The sequence below is a fragment of the Varroa jacobsoni genome, unplaced genomic scaffold (assembly GCF_002532875.2).
Source record: "Varroa jacobsoni isolate VJ856 unplaced genomic scaffold, vjacob_1.0 contig02568, whole genome shotgun sequence".
NCBI classification, from domain to species: Eukaryota; Metazoa; Arthropoda; class Arachnida; order Mesostigmata; family Varroidae; genus Varroa; species Varroa jacobsoni.
In genome coordinates, this window is record NW_019214843.1 from 1 (window position 1) to 21,236 (window position 21,236).

Genomic DNA, 21,236 nt, shown 5'->3' on the forward strand with positions numbered 1-21,236 from the left:
CATCATGATGCAAAAATAAACGCTCAGTTTAATCCCTCCGGCACGAACGCGCCCATATACGTATATATAGGTATAATTAGTATTTATTTCCGAGACTTCCGCTCCCGCCTTTTCGGCTTTTATACGCACCCAACCTTCACGTTCTGCTTCGCTCCTAAGGGGTGATGCATGCTACTGTTAGATGTTGTTGTTGCTTGCCTCACGTGATGTCCAACAACAGTTACTGGCGGCGGGCTTCCCAAGCAATAAACAGCTCTAGAAGCATTACCAAAAAATAAACATGTTCAGTTGAAGCTATTAGGTCATTATAAGCGATGCGGCGAACTTTGAAACTGAATAACTTTTTGACTAGGTGGGTTAGAATGATGATCTTTAATATGACGTAGAGGTGTACCTCTTTTTTTCTTATAAACTTGTGTCAACGCTCTAACAGCTTCTTGACATCCATATATTTAGTATTCGTGTTCCCATATGTAATTACTCTATCTATGGCTTCTCAAAGTAAATCAATAGTGGAACTTGCTTGCGCACCAGTTGCGTTTTACTACTACCATTATTTTACGTCCATATATACTCGACACTGCCACCGAACTCGGTTTCCCCACAAGGCGACGTCATTCTCTTGTTCTGCCTCTTCGCGGACTGAACCAGACTTCAGTGACCTGTGTGTTCCAAGCGGTTTTTTTTTCATTAAAGTTCCGTAAGTTATACGTGGAGTACATGGATTATCAAGTCTAAAAGACGACTTTCATTTTGAACACATTTCTCCTGGAGTAAACTCAATCGATTTTTGCTCAAAAAATTTTAGAAGGCTGAATTACTTACTGGCTAAATTTTGTCTGCTAATGCAAGAGTTATTCGAAGTGAAAGCCCGCCGGATCCGCTTGTAACAGCCTTAAAAATAGTTAGGCTTTTAATTGAAAACAAATTGACCTTACCTTATGAACAATGCGTGCAGAAGGAATGACATGGTTTGGTTCAAAAAATCAACGCTTAAGCCACAACGCTCCACAAATTCATCAAAGATTGATGAAGACATTAGGAAAGGCGGTCTTAATTGCAAGCACAGCGCGTCAATGATGCGAACGTTTCAAGAACGGAGACCGGAATATTAAAGATTAGCAAGGAGGTAGGTAACTAGGTGTCGGAACCCAAAGGATAACAAGGCATTGCCGCAACCGAGAAGGCTTCTTACAGAAGCAGAGCCGACTCTGTCAACTCAAACCTATGTAAAAACTACGTAACATGTTACAGTACTATAACCCAGGTATTGTAAATGTTGACAGTGAATAAGAAATGAGCCCTGAGTAAATTGGCTCCAGACTAGTTGCAACTGTGAGTGGTATATTTAACACACAGTTTGAGAAACCCTAACTCGCATGGAGCATACAACTGTCATAGGCTGGACATGGTTCAAGCTTCACTGCTTGCCAAACAAAGACCACACGAGATAATGCTATCGCCCTGCAGAAGAATCGATTTCGGTGTCAAATAGGCTTGGACGTAAGGTGGTACCTGCAATGGGCATCGGGAGAAATCTGCTACAATGAGATACTTACCAGAAATGAAGCGATGAATGCGGCCTACTATCTCGAGTTCCTTAAGAGATTTACGGACCGTTGGCGCGGCGATCGAAAGTAAACAGTCTGGTACATGAAAAACAGAGCTCATCGAGTTGCCTCAATTACTTGCTGCATTGAGCAAAGAAATATTCAACATTGGCTTCAGCCCACTTGTTCTCCCGACCTAAGTCCACGTGATGACGAGGCTTCCGATATCCCAGACATGTCCCATTATCAGCTAGTTATTTACGAGAAACCATAGAAAAATTATACCTGATAACGTGAATCGTAGGTATATGGTGCTCCAGAAACTACCACAGCACTGCGACAACTGTGGAGAAAAGAAGAGTATCTCTTACTTAAAATCATTATTTAAACCCAACTAGTTTTAAAGTTGAAATTCAATTTGAAAATCCACCAAATCAGCTTGTAACGACTTGATAATCATAGGCATATGCTTATCTTAATGTTTTCTTGACTTGCTCTATTCTTACTACGACTGACTCGGCTCTACAAAACGAACCGTGTTGCAAAGATTATGCATGTCCTATATGTGGTATAGCTTAGTAAACTTGGCTTCGGCCCACTTGTCCTCCCGACCTAAATCCACCTAAGTAAAAAGGTGATATATGTTTGAAGCGAAATTGAGTATGTGTATATGTTATAGTCATGGGACTACGCATGACAACACGCTGTGTTTGTGGAGATCAAAGCACACATCAGTACACCATATTAACAGTTTAATAATAATAACAAGAAACTCTAAATCATTTACGAACGATTTATTAATGAAACTGCTTTAATGAAATTGGTGTTTTAACGTATTCATTCTGAACCAATGAATACATTCTATTACTACAGCGTTCTAGATATAGTTTTTTGTATGAAAAACAAAGTTTACCTGAATTCCAGTCGGCGCAACAACAACACACAGTACAAGTACTTTTTCACCAACAGTAAATCTACTATTTGTTTTTATTAATTTGCCGTTTTTATTTTAGTCAGTTATAACGTGTCACCACCAACCAATCCAAAACTTCTGTAACTAATTGTTGTAAACTCTTGTTTGTCTTCGTTCTTTTTGCGCATTGCCCAGGTCTTACATCACCTGCGCCACGGCAGTGTACCTAGTCGTTCCGTACGATAACAATTAGCCATCTTTACATTGTAACTCGTTTGCAATTTCGTTGAATCAACCAACATGTTATTTCATATAATAATGCCAAAACAGCTCAAGCAAGAATTGTTTTACATCGCTATTATTTTAAAATCGACTTCTTCAAACAGTGAAAACATCTCACCGGAACATTGAAAATGTCGTATGTATATATATCTTCGCCTGTAAACCATAATTATTTTCCTTCGTCTTTTCCAGCTTATACTCTGAAGCGTTGCAAATATACACTCAGACGATCCCTTATTTGTTTGTAGCGCATACAATATTCTTATTAGCTATCTTTTGTTCTTATTTACATGAATTATCTGGCCTAACTGCGGAACCACTCGCGACAACAGGCATACGGTGCTCCCGGCTTGAGTCTCACTTAAGAGCGTACAGTATATCTTTGTATGTATATATCGTTTATCCTTTCTCTTACTAAAAACTTAAGAAAATTAATCTCAATTAATTGATCTCCCGGCCGCCCAAACCCCGATCCAAGCAATAACAAGAAAAAAGGGCACGTTCCAGGACGACCTTTATTCAGAGAGGCGTCATACGGAAATCTAACCCAATTATATATCAAAACGATAATTAAACGTCAGGCACGCCCCTCATAGTGAACCTCTAAGTGGATCATTGGGTGCCTCATAGAAAACTTTCTAACAAGTACCTTCAGCCTTTTTTGCCTTCAGCTGATCTGTTTTTTCGTGTGGTTTCTTTTTAATGAGGATCCCTTATGTTATTCGGTGACAGGGAAACGCTCTAAAAATGTCCAATGGCGACATATCAATGTTGAAGACAAGCCTGGCAAAACAGCCACCGTTATCATTCCCATTAAAGGCATATGCGGAAGAGCTGCTACTTCTTGTCACTGAGCACAGACCAACGCTACGAACAGCTGTTCCAAACAAAACTGGTTCATCATTGTATTATCTATAAATGAACATCACGTGAGCAGTATCATTGTTCTCATAGTTTAACTGACCATTGACCTATTAATTAATTTTCGAATTAACTATCGTGATCGTTTAGTATTTGTCTTTTCATACATGTTTCCGAGTTGTCCTCCTATATTTTGACACTCTCCAGCGGACAATTCCATTAAACGACATGGCACCGACAACGTACTCTTACCTTCTTTATTTCATCGTCATTATCTTCCCAAACATTTATCGCTATATGTAAAGAAATAAAAACGTTGAAGGATCCTTTGAGACTTCATTTAGCGCCGTCACTGCCATTTTCATGGGCAGAATTTATTGGCATGTGTGTCTAAGTGTATACTAGTTACTTCGATTTGTTTTGTTAGTCGAGGATGTAGCAATGATTAAACAAAAAATCTGTTGACACCGAAAATTTCTTTTCAAAAGCGTTGCAGAATCTATAGCCGCTAATTGGATCGTCTGCTCTATCATTATCAAACGTCTCTGTAAATTAACTTCACTAATCAGTCTCCTAGCTAGTAGAGTTGTGGAAACCGATGTACAGAGAGAATTAGTACGCTACAAAATTCTAATTGAAATTCGGTGTAAGCGTATTTCCGTTGGTGGTTGCTTTAAGCTGCGTCGTCGTCGTCGTCGTCGTCGTCGTTGTTGTCGTCGTCGTCGCCGTTGCCGTCGCCGTCGTCGGTTGAATTTTCGTACCGAGATTAACGCCTGTCGTTGACCCGAGCTGTAGGGTAGACATGTGCGAGTTTATTGAATTTAAATTAGACGCGGGTATACCGCTAGTTAGGTTCGGGGCTATTACACCTCCGGCTATTTGGGTCGGCACAGCCCCGGCAAGCGGAACCGTACTCATGGATTTTCCGAAGTGTCCCTGATTGGCGATAAACGCGGCCTGTGTCGCAGGAACCCCACCAAATCCCCCGAGTTGGCCTAAACCGTTCAATTGTCTGGGATGCGCGTAGCCGGCTGACATTCTTAACGGTGGCTGAAGTGCTACAATAGCCCCACCCATGAGGAAGGGATTATTAGCAACCATCTGCGGTGTAAGCCCATTTAGGGGACCCATAAAACTCATGTTTAGGCCGGTCTGTTGTTGTAGCAGTGGTGATTGCACTGGAAAAGACACCGAAGAAAATATTTATATGAGTCACACATTAACGTAAAGAACAAGTTAACAGGGGGTAATTTTTATTAATAGACTTGTTTAGTAAATTAATCCGTTATGATTTATGGATATAATGATCATAAGACTAGTATGCGTTAAAAAAAGCATAGAAATAATACCGAATGCTTAATTTAATTGTATACATGCACTTTTCCACTGAGAGTACGTGTTTGTAATAGCAATTCACCTGATGGAGTCTTCGCGTATAAAGACATTATGCTAGCGGTGTCAATTTTGGCGTTCCCGGTCCCATGACCACAGACGCCATTAGCGGATCCGGTCGATCCAGAAGATACTTGACTGAAAAAATCTTTTTCCTCAGAGTCTGGACTCCGAGGAGGATTGGCTATTGAAGTGGCTGCAGGAAGCGGTGCCGAAATGAATTCCGCGAACAGGTCGTCGCTTGGAGATGCTGTTGCATTTTATGGGAAATAAATTAAGTATTATAGCATGCGCCACTGAACTATATGTACCAGAATATTGCGCAGAAAGAAAAAAATGCAATTTTATAATCTAGTGAAGAGATGCTTCTGTATATATATACATATATATATGTATATATGTACATATATATATATATATATATATATATAGGCGACCATAATATAAAAATGAACATTTTTATAAAAATCACTTCTAGACCGATAAAAAATAATAACCTATACATTACTTAACCTAGATTTACAACAATATATTACGATTTTCGACGAAATAGAGGAAAGCAGCACGAACTAAAGCTCTGAAAACCGTTTTTGCTCTTGAATCGTGGTTGCCATATTGCCCATAACTTGTGGTGCATGGAAGAACGATAAAAAAAAATAGGAACAATTCGCATTACCCAGTTCAGGATGCACGTCTTGAAACGACGGTGCTCATTACCGAGCAGAAGATAACTTTTCAGTCGCAAGCACTTTTTCAAAGACAAATTTCAAACATCGTCTCAAAAATATGTAAAAGTTTAGGTTTCTTGCCATCGAAGATAATATAACGCACATAATTCATGTAGCTAACAATATGCATACCTCTGCTTTGTGCAATGTGACAAACATTTTTTTGCCACGAAAAGGCGTGAAAGGTTCACTCTATTCTTGACAATTATAAGATTTGATCTGCAAAACGATCAGCACATTTTTCTTTGATAATAGGTTTTGCGACCATCAGAGGTAATAGTATTCAGACGCTTTTTAGGCGTCAACTTTTAACACTAGCGGTAGCAATCTATAACGTCTAAAAAAAAACCCTGCCAATAATTATTAAAGCACTATGCAAACTAGAGAACCAAGTAGATAGTCAACGTAGGCTCATATTACTGCTATTGGAAGTTTCGCTTAAGGGTGTCAAGCACAAAGAATCCAGCGGACCTAAGTTACATAGGAAGCCCACAAGTTGGGAGTCCGAATAGGGAAAAGAATAGAAGCTGCACAAGGCCACAAAACGTTTAAAAAAACAACTTTTAGAACTTACCTAAACGACACAATTGATACTCAAACAATAATTCTATATATCGAAATTCAGTATCATCATACATAGCTGAGTTTATTCATCTTTGAGCCCTTTAATTTAGCCTGTATTTATGCAAATTTTTCTTGAATGATCCAAAGGTAGCATGAGAATTAATACCAGGTAAATCCTCGATTTCGGATTATGAAAGTCGTTTATAATCTCAGTAGGGATTATTAAGGGCGAAAATATACGAAACATAATAGATGATATCCACCTATGTTTTGAAAACAAACTTCGAAAACTCTGAATCTGTCTCGGACGCTTTATATATACATTGAATGGCAAGAACCAGGATCTCGATGCCCGTCAAAAGTATGGCGACTAATGTTTGTTTTCACCTTAGAGTAAATTGCACTTGGAAATTTTTTACGACACAAATTGGTTATGTGCTGAAAAAATTATGTAACGATTGCCAACCTGATATTTTCAGCCTATAAACCTATTTTTATCTGAATGCTTGCGTTTGCCAACAGAATCCATACATCTAAGCGAAACCGCCGAAGTGACAGGTTATAATTCTAGGTTTTCCATGGCATGCATTCGCAATGGCAACTATGTACGATGCTCATAAGTCTGAGAGGACCGTCGGCCGTGACTGTATTCCAAACTTCCTTAGTAGCCTTATAAGCGGAATAAGGCAACCTAACTTACATAATGTACCTAATTTCTCAATCGTATTAAACTGTTTGATAATTTTAATCTCTCCATAGCTATTGAACTTTTATTGTAGCAGTATAGATGTCGGTAATAAACTAGAAAAGTAATAATTATTTGCTCTACTTACTAGGAGCTGCAGAACTCTGTTGCTGCTGGGGCTTTTGGACAGCAGGTGCAGTTGGCGATGTAAGGCCTTCCTTAAGGTTACCCACGCAATTCGGCCTGGGCACTGAACTTGCAGCAGCCGACAAGTCGACTTTTCTTTCTGTCGATATTCTGCTATGACCTGTGGCTGATAGGCCTAGCACACTTAAATCAGCCTTCTGCGGTCCGGTTGGCGGGATCCACTCCGGGGCGATGTATTTCTTGTGCTCGTACTTGCCTCGGATAAATGTTTCCAAAGCTGAATCATTTTGTGGACGGCGAAATCCATCAGGGAGATTTGCCTCATAAACAGCTCGACCTAAAATAAGTACGGTCCATTGCACTTAGTTGATTTGCGCTCACTAATGTCAGAGTTAGAAGTTTTGAACGTCTTAAGCGTTTTATAAAGATCTTGCGCACCTTTCTCAAAAAAAACAGATAGGTTACTGAAACATTTTACAATGTCTAAACGTAAGTATGCAACGTGTTATTATTGTTAACAACGTGCAAACCCGGGTATATTTCAACTCTATTTAAAAGGTACTTTATGAATGATGTTGATACAGTCAATGGCTCAAACTACCGCATCCGTACTTGAAATACACAACGCTACTTATTCAAAACAAAATACACCCTTATAGTGTGCTGTATCTCATCGCAATTTGAACTGGCCAAAATAAATAATACAGAAATTGGAGTTTTAATTCCTAGTACATATGCATTTTACTGAGCTTAAACCAGCCACCTTTGCTAGCATCTTTCTACAGCAGCTGAAGGTTTAGCCGTCAAAGCCGCTATGCCGACCCAAACTTCATTTGAATGTTCAATAAAAGTTGCTGCCGTAGAAATAGTTCCACGTTTGTTCTTTATGACTACGATAAGCCGATGACAAACTCCCGTTAGTTCTTAAAAAGAATGTGAGATCAGAACGGTTCCCTAGTGCTTCGAAAGCGACTATATGACCTGCGAAAAACCGCATTGTTTTAACTTGGCTTGGTCCATTTCCGATGTTTGCATAGGTTTGTAAGCACAGTAACTGATATGTAATGGAGTTAAACTATCAATCACCACGCCGTCTCAAAATAGATACTGTCCCTAAAAGAAAAGCGATAAGCGTCAGCCTATGCGGTTATCGATCGTTTCCTCGATGCGTTTCCGCCGACTTGGACTGCTTGCCTAGCAGAGTAGGCTGTGTTGAATTCAGCCAAAGCAGATTCCGGCTTACCATGTCTATGTCAGCAGTAATTGCAACTCTAGCATCTATTTGCCATCGCAACATCAGTTACTAATCAATGAAATACGACAGGAATAATTATTCTTTTTATTAAAACGGATTAATTTAGTCGTGCTGAATTTCGAACAGTTTCTCTTAATATATATATATATATATATATATATATATATATATATATTGCTGTTCCGCTGTACTAAATTCGCGTAAATAGACATGGAGACGAGTTTGTAAATATTGGACAATAAAAAGTATGTTAAAATTCTCTTATACTCGATTACTTCAGGCGTGTTTGTCGACTGTTGTCCGCATAGGTCCAACTTCTCTTCATTTACACTACATTCCTGAATTTTGTCTGAGTTCCAAATTTTTGTCAACTTATACCTTGACCAATGTTAGCGCGAAAGTGGCAGGTAAGAACAGACCAATTATTTGAGAAAGCGCTGAGTTATGGCTTAGGAAGCGAACATGAAACCGGAAACATTTTATATAAGAAATAATGGGTCTTACCACTTACCCTTTGAGTTTCCCATGCTCTGCATGGATCCAACCTGTTCATCGGTCCAAGAGTCGAGGTTCACCGATTTCACCCTGGAAATGTGGACGCCAAGATTTCGATGGATACCCGCACAGCGAATGCAGACAAAGATCCCAAGGTTCCACGAAGCCCATCGCGGCCCTAAGGTAACACGAGAACAAAAAGAAAAAGATCACCAATAATGAAAATAGTTTGATCAAGATTATCGAATACAATCAGGCTGAACCTCTCAGTGCAGATAGGTATTAATATATATTTAAAAACTTTTTATTAGTGTATTTGTTAGATTCGAAGCTAGTAATATTACGCCCTAATTATTTAGCCATCGTAAAATCGAACGTTCCGTAATTGTTTAGTTCTTACAATATCGCTAAATATTTAAACGAGTTACACAAAAAGCTTTAGACATTAATAAGAGCCTAATTAATAAGACCTTAATAAGAGCCAGAAATGCATAAACTATTAATGCGAGAACTGAAATTGTTGATAAAGCCTGCAGTGTGCACAAACGATTTGAATATAAAGGCTTCCTCTGCCTATGCAAAAACAGGATTCTCTCACTTAAGCAATTCTCCATCGCGTTGCATTAGTTAGAAAACGAGTTTTCTAAAAATAGCTAAACTGTGTTTGCATGACGACAAAGGCTACATAAATATCAAAGCTTGATCATTTCGAGTCATCGACGTAAAACGTGAACATCATTTATTCTAACATAAATATCAACTAGGGCAAATAATCTAGTATTTACTCTATTAATTTGGTTCTATCCGCAAGTAATAAAACATAAGTACTGTCGTTAAGAAAAACAACGGCTTTTCTCTCCTAAAGGTGTCCCTACTTAAAATTTATTGATGGCCTATCGTCATTTTTATTGATGGTTCAATGTAGCACTAAGTGACGTTTTTTATTGGCAAAACATGCCCATAAACTATACTAAAAACATACGCATAACATCAGGACAGACCCGTCCGTCTTTAATATTTGAAGGGTTTAGCAATCTCCTACTTACGTTGAACCCTGGCTTATGCCAGTTGATATTCGATTTACTTATTCGTCTGTATACTCGTTCGTTCGAAATAGACACGCTGTCTATATACAAAAGCTTTACTACTCCCAAATAACCATACGACTGTCAGCTGCTTATTGTGCCCAGTTCTGCGGTAGCGCCCGTATGACCTATTTCAATACGCAGCGTTTGAACTGATGCAAAACTACACCTAGCTTCGTAGAGCTAAATCAGTAGCAGCTTTTGGAACTAATTAGAAAGAAAGGGCTGTAATTTTGTGATCAATATGCTGCTGCTTTTCTACAGAATCTATGTAGAATTGTAATCATTGCATCTAGAGACTCGAACAAAGAGTCTTTTGGTTAACTGCAATGATACTACTGTTGAAGCACGCAACATACCTTCCGCAGGGAGACTCTAATATGATATGAAGATCTGTAGAGAAGTTTAAGTTCAATGTACAATTTAGGACTTTTAGAAATTCAAAAACAACTGTACAGTCAGTTATCACCCTATTCAACAAGCATAAAAAATAATTCGCTCCGTCTCTAACCATAGCATGCGTATAAATCTAAAACACTCAGATATGTTTCATAAGCCAACTACAAAAACAGAATTGTATCAGCAGAAAATATATAACGGCTAACAATACGTAATTCGATGGCTTCTCTAACAGAAAGCTTGGGATAAAAACAGTATTAGTCAGCTTAGAAGCGACATGCATACATTACTAAAAAACTAAAAAAACGTTCTTTCCCTGATAATCTCAATAACTTCATAATACGTTTTACATGATATCCATTCTATCTATATGCGTTCTCCCATGCGTTTTCTACTCACCTCATTTTTTTGATCAATCATGACAGACGTGTGTTATTCAAGGTGAACACATCGTAAAGGTTGTAAGTCATCTTTACTAGTCTGGAATCGTTCCATGATGCCAGCTATTTCTTCAAAACGTAGCCTGATACTAAGACTACGTCTTGCCGTGTCGAATTTGTCAATCCATCAATATTACTACTACCATCAATATCTACCGATATTAGCAATGCAGCCTTTGCTGTGAAAAAAAGAGTATGTAAGAATAAAGGACACAACAATATGCCCCACGAAGCGAAACGCTAAACTGTGAAAATCCACGAAATACTCCCCCTGGATTTTAACATTAAACAGGGCGCCGTTGTTTGTTATTCAGCGGTAAAAGATAGAACTACTCTGGAATTGGCAGAACAGCCACAACTCGATAGTGGGACGCTATTGTGAGCGTAGTATAGTTAGCGTAAAAAAAATCGCTGAAACGATATAACCGCCACATTCACTTGCAGTTGGGCACAGATAGCTGTTCAACAATAGTCCTGTTCCTGCTATACGCTCTAAGAGAATCACTGCTCAGTTTCAAGCTGCTACCGAAAGACAGAGTATAACTCTGCAGTTCGCCAAGGAAGTTGCTTCTATCTCAAATAGATATGCGGTAAAACACATAATAGAAAACAGCTGGTCGAAAAACAGTGACAGCAGCACAGATAACATTATCATATTATGATTTGCAGCAAGATAAGGTGATAAAACACGGAAACGTATGGCTATCTAATGCCGAAAAGCCCGTATAACATCCGAAATAATATTTCATTTAAGCAAATATATCCACAATCGACCGTGCAACGTTGACGGGTCCATGTGCTTTCCGCAGTTTTCAAGGACAGCTCATAACGTGCAGAGGCAAATTTTTTAATTGATCAGTTCAGATTTTCAGGTGCCAGCGTTCATGTACGGGACGCCCCATATGTCCCTTGTTCCAATTGAAATGTCATCTAGCTCTCGCAGTCGTTTTTCTGACGACAATTTCCCAGCCCATATTCACAGAAATTGCTCTAGCCGGTATCGAGACATACGTACATATCTGCGTGAATTTATCAACTCGATTTGCACAATAAGATACGTGTACTTAGCATTCCTATACGAATTCTTGCATTATATACAAATCGAAGATACTTTTCACGTACAAATATTTTGCCAGGCATACAAATAATCAATATATGCACTTGATGAAAGGTCCACTTATTGCATCAATCCAAATCAATTTTTATAATAGAACTTAGCGTTTATCGAAATAGGAGCACACTACGGTGAAGTGATGCTATTTATGTTATGTAATTATGTAAAAAATGTTCTACTGAGGACTGATGGCTAATCGTATTTAATTGCAATATTTATGATCCTTTTAAGTTGATGGGATTGAAAAGATCCACTTTATTAGCACTTAATTAGCTGAGCAGAAATTATTGCTTGTCGTTTATATATGTCTCGTCTACAATGAGTGATCGTCCACGAAGCCGTACGTAATCAAATATATCGAACGAACTTCGTTTGATACCTAACTGCTACAAGCTTCTTATTACAATGTTTCATCATTGCTACCCTACATAATGAAACGTTCGTATAATGAGCATATTTTGTAGGTCACGGGGCATGCATTTAAAAGTTCCGTCATTTAGCTTCATCCAGCGCTAAAAATGATAAAACATGCCTTGCTTCCTTATTAGCCGTCGATATTTCTCTTGGTTAAGAGTGGAAGTGGGCGCATTCTCCTGTCACATCTCTGAGCGGTTCGTTACATTATGCCTGTAACATCGCCATCAATCGCTATAACATATTCAGTGTCGCTGTCTGAACAAGTGGCGCCTTAATTGTTGTGATTTACATAAGCTTATGTACCTGTCATGTTTGGCGTTAATCGGATACTTAGAGCTTACGAGCAGTTGTTGCATCTTTTGAGCTGTTGAGTTCCTTCTGTGTTACCGAATAACAGCCCCTAGTTATTTTATGTCATTGAGATATTTTCCTGTTTAACGACAGGAATACCTTATTTTTTTCCAAAACCTGATGTTAGCTTACTAGCAAACGCAATACCCCTACCGACATAGCAAAGATGTGAAAGTTTTGAATTTTAAATAAAGAATTTTGTCCCTTGCTGCAGAATTAATGATGATAATTGAAAAAAAAAACACCAATATTAAGAATAACTACCCTTATCAAGGACTTGCAATATATTAAATATTCGTGGGAATTCACTGTGCTCCGGTTTAAAACGTTTCCAGATATTTTGAGTAGATTCAAGGATAAACTACTTGAAAAATTTGGTTTTTCCGAACCCTAATCTTGATATCTCGTGATAGAAATTATTATGCAGAAGAATGTCCTAATAACCTTAATCTAATTATCTGCGATTGATGGCGATGTCGCCACACTACTGACCGTTAAAATGACAGTATGTTTATTGTTTTGGGGTTGCTACAAACGCTTCGTCCTAATTAAATATGTGCAGTTTTCTCTTTATTATTGACTTCGCTTGCGTTGCAGCCTCATTTGTTGACGTCTGGATCAACCTTCAAACGGTAGCCACTAGAAAGCTTGTCTGCGTGGAGCGCTTTACTGGTCTCGTATGCTGTGTCCATATCGCTGTTTCAATTATCGACATGGCTTTACATAACCGCCAACGAAATCTAATTCAGATCACCGCTTAATAACCGCTCTTAGGACTGCCCTTTCGTCTTACACTTACACATTGGGTTATCCGTGGTATATGAGGAAGGAAGGTTACACTATACGCACGCCAGTTGAAATTACCCACGCGGCCATTATGTACTATTTTACATCCGCGATAATATAGGCGAAACTTAGTGTGAACATGTTCAATTAAGGATACCATCATCAGTGTTGAATGTGTTGTAATTCTAGCAATGAAAAGAGTAGATGTTTTTGCACTTTTCATTGTTATTATTAGTAATGTATTTATTCACATTGGCGATAGTAACGTCATGCATTCAGGCATAGATTTCCCTCGAAATGTTCATTAATCGAAACGAGCATGACATCCACAGAAGTGACGGATTTTAATACAGTAGCAATAGTACAGTTAATTCATTCTACGGTTGCTACCTATTATAGATGACGAAGGTTCTCGTGGCATCTTGTTTTCAAACAAATTTCTATCAGCTCAACCCGATTTATAATACTACTAAACTTGCATCAGCAAACGAACTTGTGATAACCAAAGCGGGAAGAAAATAAAAGTGCCGTTATAACAGTAAACAAATTTTCGTTACACACATAGAGATGTTAGCGTCAAGTTGAGCGCTGGTGCAGTAACAATCATAGCAGACTGCTAAACCCATAAAAAATTAGTAGTAATGGTCGCATGGTTATCTAATAGTGACTTGACCTAATAAATTGTTTTTTGAATAAATTTTTAGTTAATATGGAACAAAACTTGAAAACGCGCGCCGTTAAAGATGATTTGCTCAACATATAGCTGACTCAAAAATTCCTCACAAGGGCTGAGACTCGCTGATGATTTATCAGTTCATATATTACCGCCATAAACAAGCTGTACAACTAGATCTCGAGAATACTATGAACATTCAACTCGCGCGTTACTAGCACGTTATACAAGTTACATCCACGCTTCTTGTTATCCTAATCTTACCTGGTTCTAGTTAGGTATCGTTTTCGATATGTGCAGTCTTTGTCTCAGGGTTTAGTGGCCATATTATATCAGGTTATTTGTAAGGCTACTGTCAAAAGGACTACTACAAAATGATATCGCACTGTGCTTATAGATAGATGACGAGACTGTACGTCCACTTAGTGGTGCAACAGACAAGTTTTTTCGTTGTCATCCCTCCTTATATTAACTGAATATTATTTAGTTAGGAGAGATTATATATGTATATACATAACCTGATGAAATTATAAAAAATCTGGTATAACAGATTTTTAATGATTTCAATCGCGATTTAGCTTCGGCTTTGTTAAGGGTATGATTAAATTAAGGATACGGGTCATGAAGCGTTCGTCCCGGCTTCTTCGATCACCTCTAGCTAAGGCTACCATCAACATAGACTCGAATACTATACGACCTGCTGCTGCATCAATAACGGCTAGCCTACGGCAACATAACCTGCCGTAGAAATTTTTCAGCTAGACCGTTTAGCCAGGTAGGCAGCTATGGACACGTTGCTACTCTGTGCCTTTTTCTGTCAGACGTAGGGCGGGATAATGACTCAACGAAGAGACTTGCCTCTAAGGGCCAAAGACAGCTAAATTTGGCCGATTCATGCACATCGATAGCCATATACTCCGCTGTATAATAAAGTAAAGCCGATTGTTTTTTATTGAAAACGAGAAAAAAATTGAGACAGAACTTCTACGGAACCTCTGCGAATCGCTGAATTTACGTGACCTTTTTTTGTCAGCCAAAAAGACGCAGAAAATGAAAAAAAATATTAAGCTACGTTTATTAAATACAAAAATAATTTTTATCATAAACTTAAGAATCAGAACTTCAAAGTGTTTACTGACGATAAGGAAAAAAAGTTCAGCCAAAACAATTCGGTAAAATTCTTCATATCAAAATCTGTGTGCACTGATGTTATCAGAAATTAATCGATAGTAAAACTTTCCATCAAGCAATGTAACACGATAAATTGCTATGTATAACCTCCACTGCAATAACTCGTTTTGTTTAAGCATGTGGTGGGAATACAACTTAACTATTTACATCATAAGGAACGCCAACAGTCGGGCGTTCTCGAAGATGTTCGTTATAATTATAACTAATCATTTTCTTCTATCAGTAGCAGCAAAGCAGTTTTTTTCTACCGTGCAAAGATTCCTCAACAACAGTGAAGCACACACAACGATTTTGGAACCTGGACATCATTTTAACAGTATAAGTTGACTGATAATCATCTGCCATAGTTTTCCAACTTGATTCAGTTCTCACAGACCTAATGTTTTTCTTTGATTTTGAAAACAAAACTTCGTACCCGTTTTAACATTTGAATACACTTAAGCTACCACTACACTTGTCGCTACAGTAATCGAGAAAAGAGAGTAGCAATTAAATCAAGTTTCCTAATAATTTTTCCTAATCTAAAAATCAGTAAGTGTATAAGATTGTACAGATGCCATATCCCAATCAGGCACATACCAGAAGAACTTATCCCATGAAACATTGCATAGTTCTTTAGTTTATTCCGCCCGCCGGCCGGTATCATGATAATAATGGACCGGTCTTTGAGCCCCGCAACAAATAACAACAATAGCGTAAAATATTCATAAAATCCATTGTATTACTGCACAAACAACACTGGTGTATTACCCAGATGGCATAATTATTGCGGTGGCTTATATTTATATACAGTTTGAAATAGCATTCAATTTTGGTAGTACCTTTAGCATCACAGTCGGCGCAATATTTGTTGTCTTCCTCCCGGAGTAAATAACTAAGAAGGGCCTGCAGCTTATCCTGGAGGGCCTTATCGGCTTTGGCGTTACGAGCGGCGCTCATGCTGAGCTCTTGACACACGCACACACGTTGTTACAATTAAACGATGTTAACAGAAGAACAGTTTGGTAGCTAATTGATCCGCACGTGCATAAACAGAATACTCGGTCGTGCACCTTTTCGCTGCCGTATCCTTTGCCGTCAATATCTTTTGCCAATTATTATTACTATACGCTATTTAAGTGTGAGCCACTACAACATCACAGTCCATGGCTAGCTGCGTGTCTCCACTTTTTGTCTCACTAATAATATCAATAACAGTCACGAAGAAAACACGATAAAATATGCGGATGTTTTGTTCTGGGTGCTCGAAATCGTCGTCGTTATCCAATACGGCTACTCAGCCCAGCACTTGGCTCTCTGTTAACTGTGCAATGTCCGTTCAAGCGACTGGCGATCGTATGTCGATCTTTCGGTCGGCCGCTTTTTGATTTGCTGTTAGTGTACACCAACAATTCGTGTACGGTGCAGAAACGGCGTCTGCACAGATATTCACCCACTAACTTACGGGCTTTTTCGCATAATGTTAGTTTACGTATAAGTGATGGATGGAAACGATTGCTGCAGCACGCTCGCCGCTGATGGTAATACAGGCAGATCAGAGCTGTCACACGCCGTTGCTGCTGTTGCGCCAACGTAATTCGATGTCAAGATCTGGTTGGGACGGAACGATTGTAACATTTAAACAATCAAACAACCCGTAAGCTACAACCGGGTTCTTGGCGATACAGCTGGTACTGTGGAATTGGAACAGAGGGTAAAATTTTACGAAAAACAAGCACACAACGTCGTCACAATACACAACTTGAGTAAGGCGATTGGCAAAGGTCAATTTGGGTGGTCAAGAGACAACTGAGAATGTCCTTAACAAAGCTACACACGACGGATACAAGACGGCTATTTCACATACCGAATATTCAATGGACGGATCGGCTAACTCAGTAATATTGACAGCAACAAAACGTTACATCCCGCACAGAACAAATGCCCAACTTCTGCCGCCGATACGCACACGCCGTGTGCGTGCTATCCCGCAGTCAGATGAGCAAAAACAATTGTTCTATAACGACAAAGGCAGTGAGTCACACTTTCCCTCAATGGTAATATCTCACGTCACTTCACCTGGCGGTAACTTTATGACGATGGCGACAATTGTCGTCGTAACATCTTCCTAATTGGTAAAATCAATGCGTGTGATAGATTAACGAACATTCCACCAAAACCACTCGCTCGTCCGCCTGTCAATATCCAACGAATGGCGACTACCTGCTACTGCTCAGAATAGTCGCAATTACCAACCGTCGGAACCGCCCCTGTTGTGAGCAGCAGCAGATATTCAACGAATGCAACTCTTTCTTGGCCCTTCTTCCTATCGGAAGAATTAAACTGACAGAGATACGAGCATATTGGCTGAGACTGATGGGTAGCTGATTGATCACGAGCGGCGCTGACGGCAGGCGACACACGGCGGGAGTCGTAACGTTTCGACGTGGTGGGTCGTTATCTACCTCAGTAGCGTGGTACTGAATAGTGCTATATGGCGGTGCCACATTCGTATCACGCCAACGGTACGCACAGGGATGTGTCAGTAAAGGAACGAAGAGCTTTCGTTTCGGGCCGGAACCCCATTTGAAGGTTGTGCGCTTCTCGAGACAAATTACACATAGATGAAAGTGTGAGTTTATGTGAGCTAATTAAAAGCTTTTAACTCTATTCTCCATCGCTAGAATGTAGAATCCCAATTGGCATTCCGGAGGCGTTGGTGAATATACCTAGTGTGATATAAAAGTTGCTAGAAGTTAATCTCATTAATAATGTGCGATCATTAAAATGTGCCGTGGAACATTTTTATGCGGTGTTTCTCGTTGACGTTCCATTTACTGATCTCATGTCTAAGCAACTCGCAAAGTGAAGAGACGAAAGACTCATCGAACGTCGAAAGACCGCCATTATCTCAGCTGTGTCAATTCAAATTTCCCGCCACAAAGAATGTACCGTTTTTTTGCATGAACCTCAGCGGGATTCCCCATAAAGAACCCGACAGTGTCATTCACCAACTACGTAGAATACTTTAACATATAATCCGTTCAATAAAAAGCTATTGAGTTTATTCAAATAGGCAATGTAAACCCCGCTCACTCGAGTGCACTCACTGGTGCTCTCTGCCTTATGGCCAATCGAGTACATATTGTTCAGACTAGGCGACGCTTAGCTCTCTCCAGCCACCAACTTCTCGTCGGCTTCTCCCGCTCCCGACCTATCCAGTGGGCTCAGGAACGGCGACCGTAGTTCTAGCTTTTCCATTGAGTGCAGTATCATGTTTGTTGCATGTCTGCAACAACAAATTTCGCTGGCGGTAGGCAGTCAACCTATGCTACCGGTTTATCCATCTGCTGCCGGGTTTCTGGTCTATGGACGGGCCGTCAACCGCCACGGATGGTTTCCAGAGCGCGCACCTAACAGAAATGCAGCTTTTTAGGGTAAGTTTAAGTTTTTTTTCTATTCGGCCCGTGTTCATGTTTGTCATCCGTTTGACTTCATTCGGCTAGCGGCAGCCGATGCAGACCATTTGAGTCTGCTACAACCCTGAATTGTATTGATGGCAGTATCTGCTTGAACCAGCGAAAACCAACAGGCAGTAATTCGTCTCGTTTCAACTACACTCGTATGCTATATATATATATATATATATATATATATATACATATATATATATATGCAGCATATTTTTTGTGTCGTCTAATCGCTAGCCGTTACTGTCGTAGTCCTGCAGTACCGGATCGGTACGCATCCTTATTGAAAGCGAGTAATGATAATGATACAAGTGGTGATGTCCGAGAGGACCCTGAGGCCGCGCCCCCGAGGGCTTTTTTTGATTTATATCGTACAAATAGCGCGCTACTGATCCCTGCTATCATCGCCATCGTAGCGGTGATCCAGGCTGTGGTGATCACCTCCACTCTTTCCATCTGCCAGTTTCTTCACGTGAGTCGGCGTCAACTCCTCGAATTATTTATCGTCTCCAGCTGCTCTTCGCCAGGGCCGAAGTCTCGAAATCTCCAAATCGAACGAGCTGTCAAAAGAGCGTCGCACATCGTGTCGATGCGTGCGCGCTTGTTCACTTGTCTAACCCGCCACAACTGCCGCTGCTGTGGCTGCTACCTTTATCGCGATGACAACGGCCGTCACTGCAGTTGTTATTGGCGCCGCTGTACCTGCCTGGGCCTGTATCGTCGCCTGCGAGCAACTGGCGACAAAGAAATTGATCAGGCGCCAGCCAAGAGTCTTCAGTTCGCCCCGATCATTGATGTGAGCGAAGTTGTTGTCACTATTGACAGATGCTGCAAAGGAAAGTGTGAAACGAAAGGAGATTTAGGGAAAAATTGGCTTGTCACGCACCAAATTTAAGCAGGTTTAGTTAACGCCCTTGAGTGAAAGATGCTGGCTGAAAAATAATGAGTAACTGAAGAAGGGTGCTTATATTATAGATTTTGTATACAGAAAAAAAGATTGAAGAAAAAGTGTGGCGTACATCAGCTGAAGTTGAATATGCATCAATTTCAGCGGATAGTTTATAGAAAGTCAATAGATCATATATTTTGCGAAATATATTGGCTATGATATGATTATTTTTCGTTGATATCTACAGTGGGCATTGGTATAATACACCACTGTTTGATACTGCTGTTCCAGTTATTGGTGTCCCCAACGGCCAATGAATGATGTATTCTAGATAACGGAGAGGATGGAAACAGAATGTCAATTAACTTGACGGGACAGACAACTTACCCCGATTTTCGGTGTGGAGCTTTCAGATATCGATATTGGCAAGGTCTAGTACGCTGCCCAAATGTCGTTTATTCGTTTCAATGCGCTACTTGTATTATAGTTAATTACAAAAAGCTGTAACAGCTAATGTAGGTACGGGGGAGAAGTTCAAAGAATCCCCAATCGGTAGAAAAATACCGCTACGTTAAAATGCTTATGCTTCTATTATAGGATATGAACAAGTGTATGCATCCATCCCATATTTAGACGCGCAATTATATTGTGTGAACGAAGATTGACCACTAATACTGTTAAACATTCGTAATATTATGAGAAAATTCATTGCGGAAAAGGAAATTTCGCAGGTTGAGTAATGAAATGTAAATTTCATTATATTTTCGTTTCAATGAATGGCCCTTCTTAAAATCATAGTGTACATCGCTGTATTCTGCCGTTGGGTACGGACAATAAATCTACATAACAACTAAAATCGGAAATCATTCGTAACTGAATACGACCCATCAGTTTTGTCTGATAGCATTCGCATACTTCCTTGCAAGTATTATAAAATTATTTTGTAAATTCAAAATATGATTAAGCGTAAATACATTGTGAGCCGTCGTGCAGTTAATAATAATGGCGGGCCAACGACGTGATGTTGTCAAGGAAAACATGCCATAATAAGAACACTGGTGCGACGAGTAGATCAATTTATGTTATACCGAAAATACCTAACATCTATTTATCGTATTTGCATATGTAAGTAATATATGATATAATATTTTGCTTTGTTGACATAGATTATGCATATAAGTGTTAACATACCAGAACCGACTAGATTCGGCAGTCATGCTCTTCTTGGTAATTAGCAGAACCGCTTTCTCATATTTTAATCGTATACAAAAGAGTAATTATTTACTACTGTACTACACACGTGCTACCGTGATTCTACATAGGTTTTACCACAGTGTTAATGTGACTTTAAGGTCTAAGGCATTGGTACGGGTTCGACGCTGCCGCCTTAGAAGTAATTTCCTATGTGCAATTTAAGTGTCCAAAAGATCTTTGAGACGAGAAATGGATGAAATCCCAAGTAATGGCTAGGATGAACGAGTTTCTGGCTTATACAAAAATATCACAATAGCTAGCTCGAGGTATCAGTCTATGATTGTACGATCATATTTTCTATTTAAGAACTTAAGCC

At 39.5% G+C, this 21,236-nt stretch overlaps 1 protein-coding gene and 2 long non-coding RNA genes across 6 annotated transcripts; 1 reads left to right on the plus strand and 2 right to left on the minus strand.

Annotated features, from left to right (window-relative positions):
• Positions 1-5: 5 nt before the first annotated feature.
• Positions 6-1,768, minus strand: LOC111272548 (uncharacterized). The gene is made up of 3 exons (XR_002687588.2): positions 1,560-1,768; positions 552-662; positions 6-255 (listed from the first exon to the last, which is right to left on the minus strand). It is a non-coding gene; the product is annotated as an uncharacterized LOC111272548 (long non-coding RNA).
• Positions 1,769-2,323: 555 nt separating this feature from the next.
• Positions 2,324-17,708, minus strand: LOC111272549 (uncharacterized). 3 transcript variants are annotated; one of them, XM_022854064.2, is made up of 6 exons: positions 17,175-17,708; positions 16,150-17,001; positions 8,889-9,050; positions 7,124-7,459; positions 5,024-5,248; positions 2,324-4,784 (listed from the first exon to the last, which is right to left on the minus strand). In XM_022854064.2, exons 2-6 carry the CDS (start codon positions 16,265-16,267, stop codon positions 4,237-4,239), a joined length of 1,389 nt encoding a protein of 462 aa, XP_022709799.1. In that variant the 5' UTR covers positions 16,268-17,001; positions 17,175-17,708; the 3' UTR covers positions 2,324-4,236. The 3 variants fall into 3 exon arrangements, with proteins under 3 accessions (XP_022709799.1, XP_022709800.1, XP_022709801.1); XM_022854065.2 differs by having other exon boundaries at positions 16,150-16,918; positions 17,175-17,239; XM_022854066.2 differs by lacking the exons at positions 16,150-17,001; positions 17,175-17,708 and adding an exon at positions 10,756-11,042.
• Positions 17,709-17,856: 148 nt separating this feature from the next.
• Positions 17,857-20,522, plus strand: LOC111272550 (uncharacterized). 2 transcript variants are annotated; one of them, XR_002687589.2, is made up of 2 exons: positions 17,857-18,744; positions 19,194-20,522. It is a non-coding gene; the product is annotated as an uncharacterized LOC111272550 (long non-coding RNA). The 2 variants fall into 2 exon arrangements; XR_015315769.1 differs by having other exon boundaries at positions 17,858-18,744; positions 19,241-20,522.
• Positions 20,523-21,236: the final 714 nt, after the last annotated feature.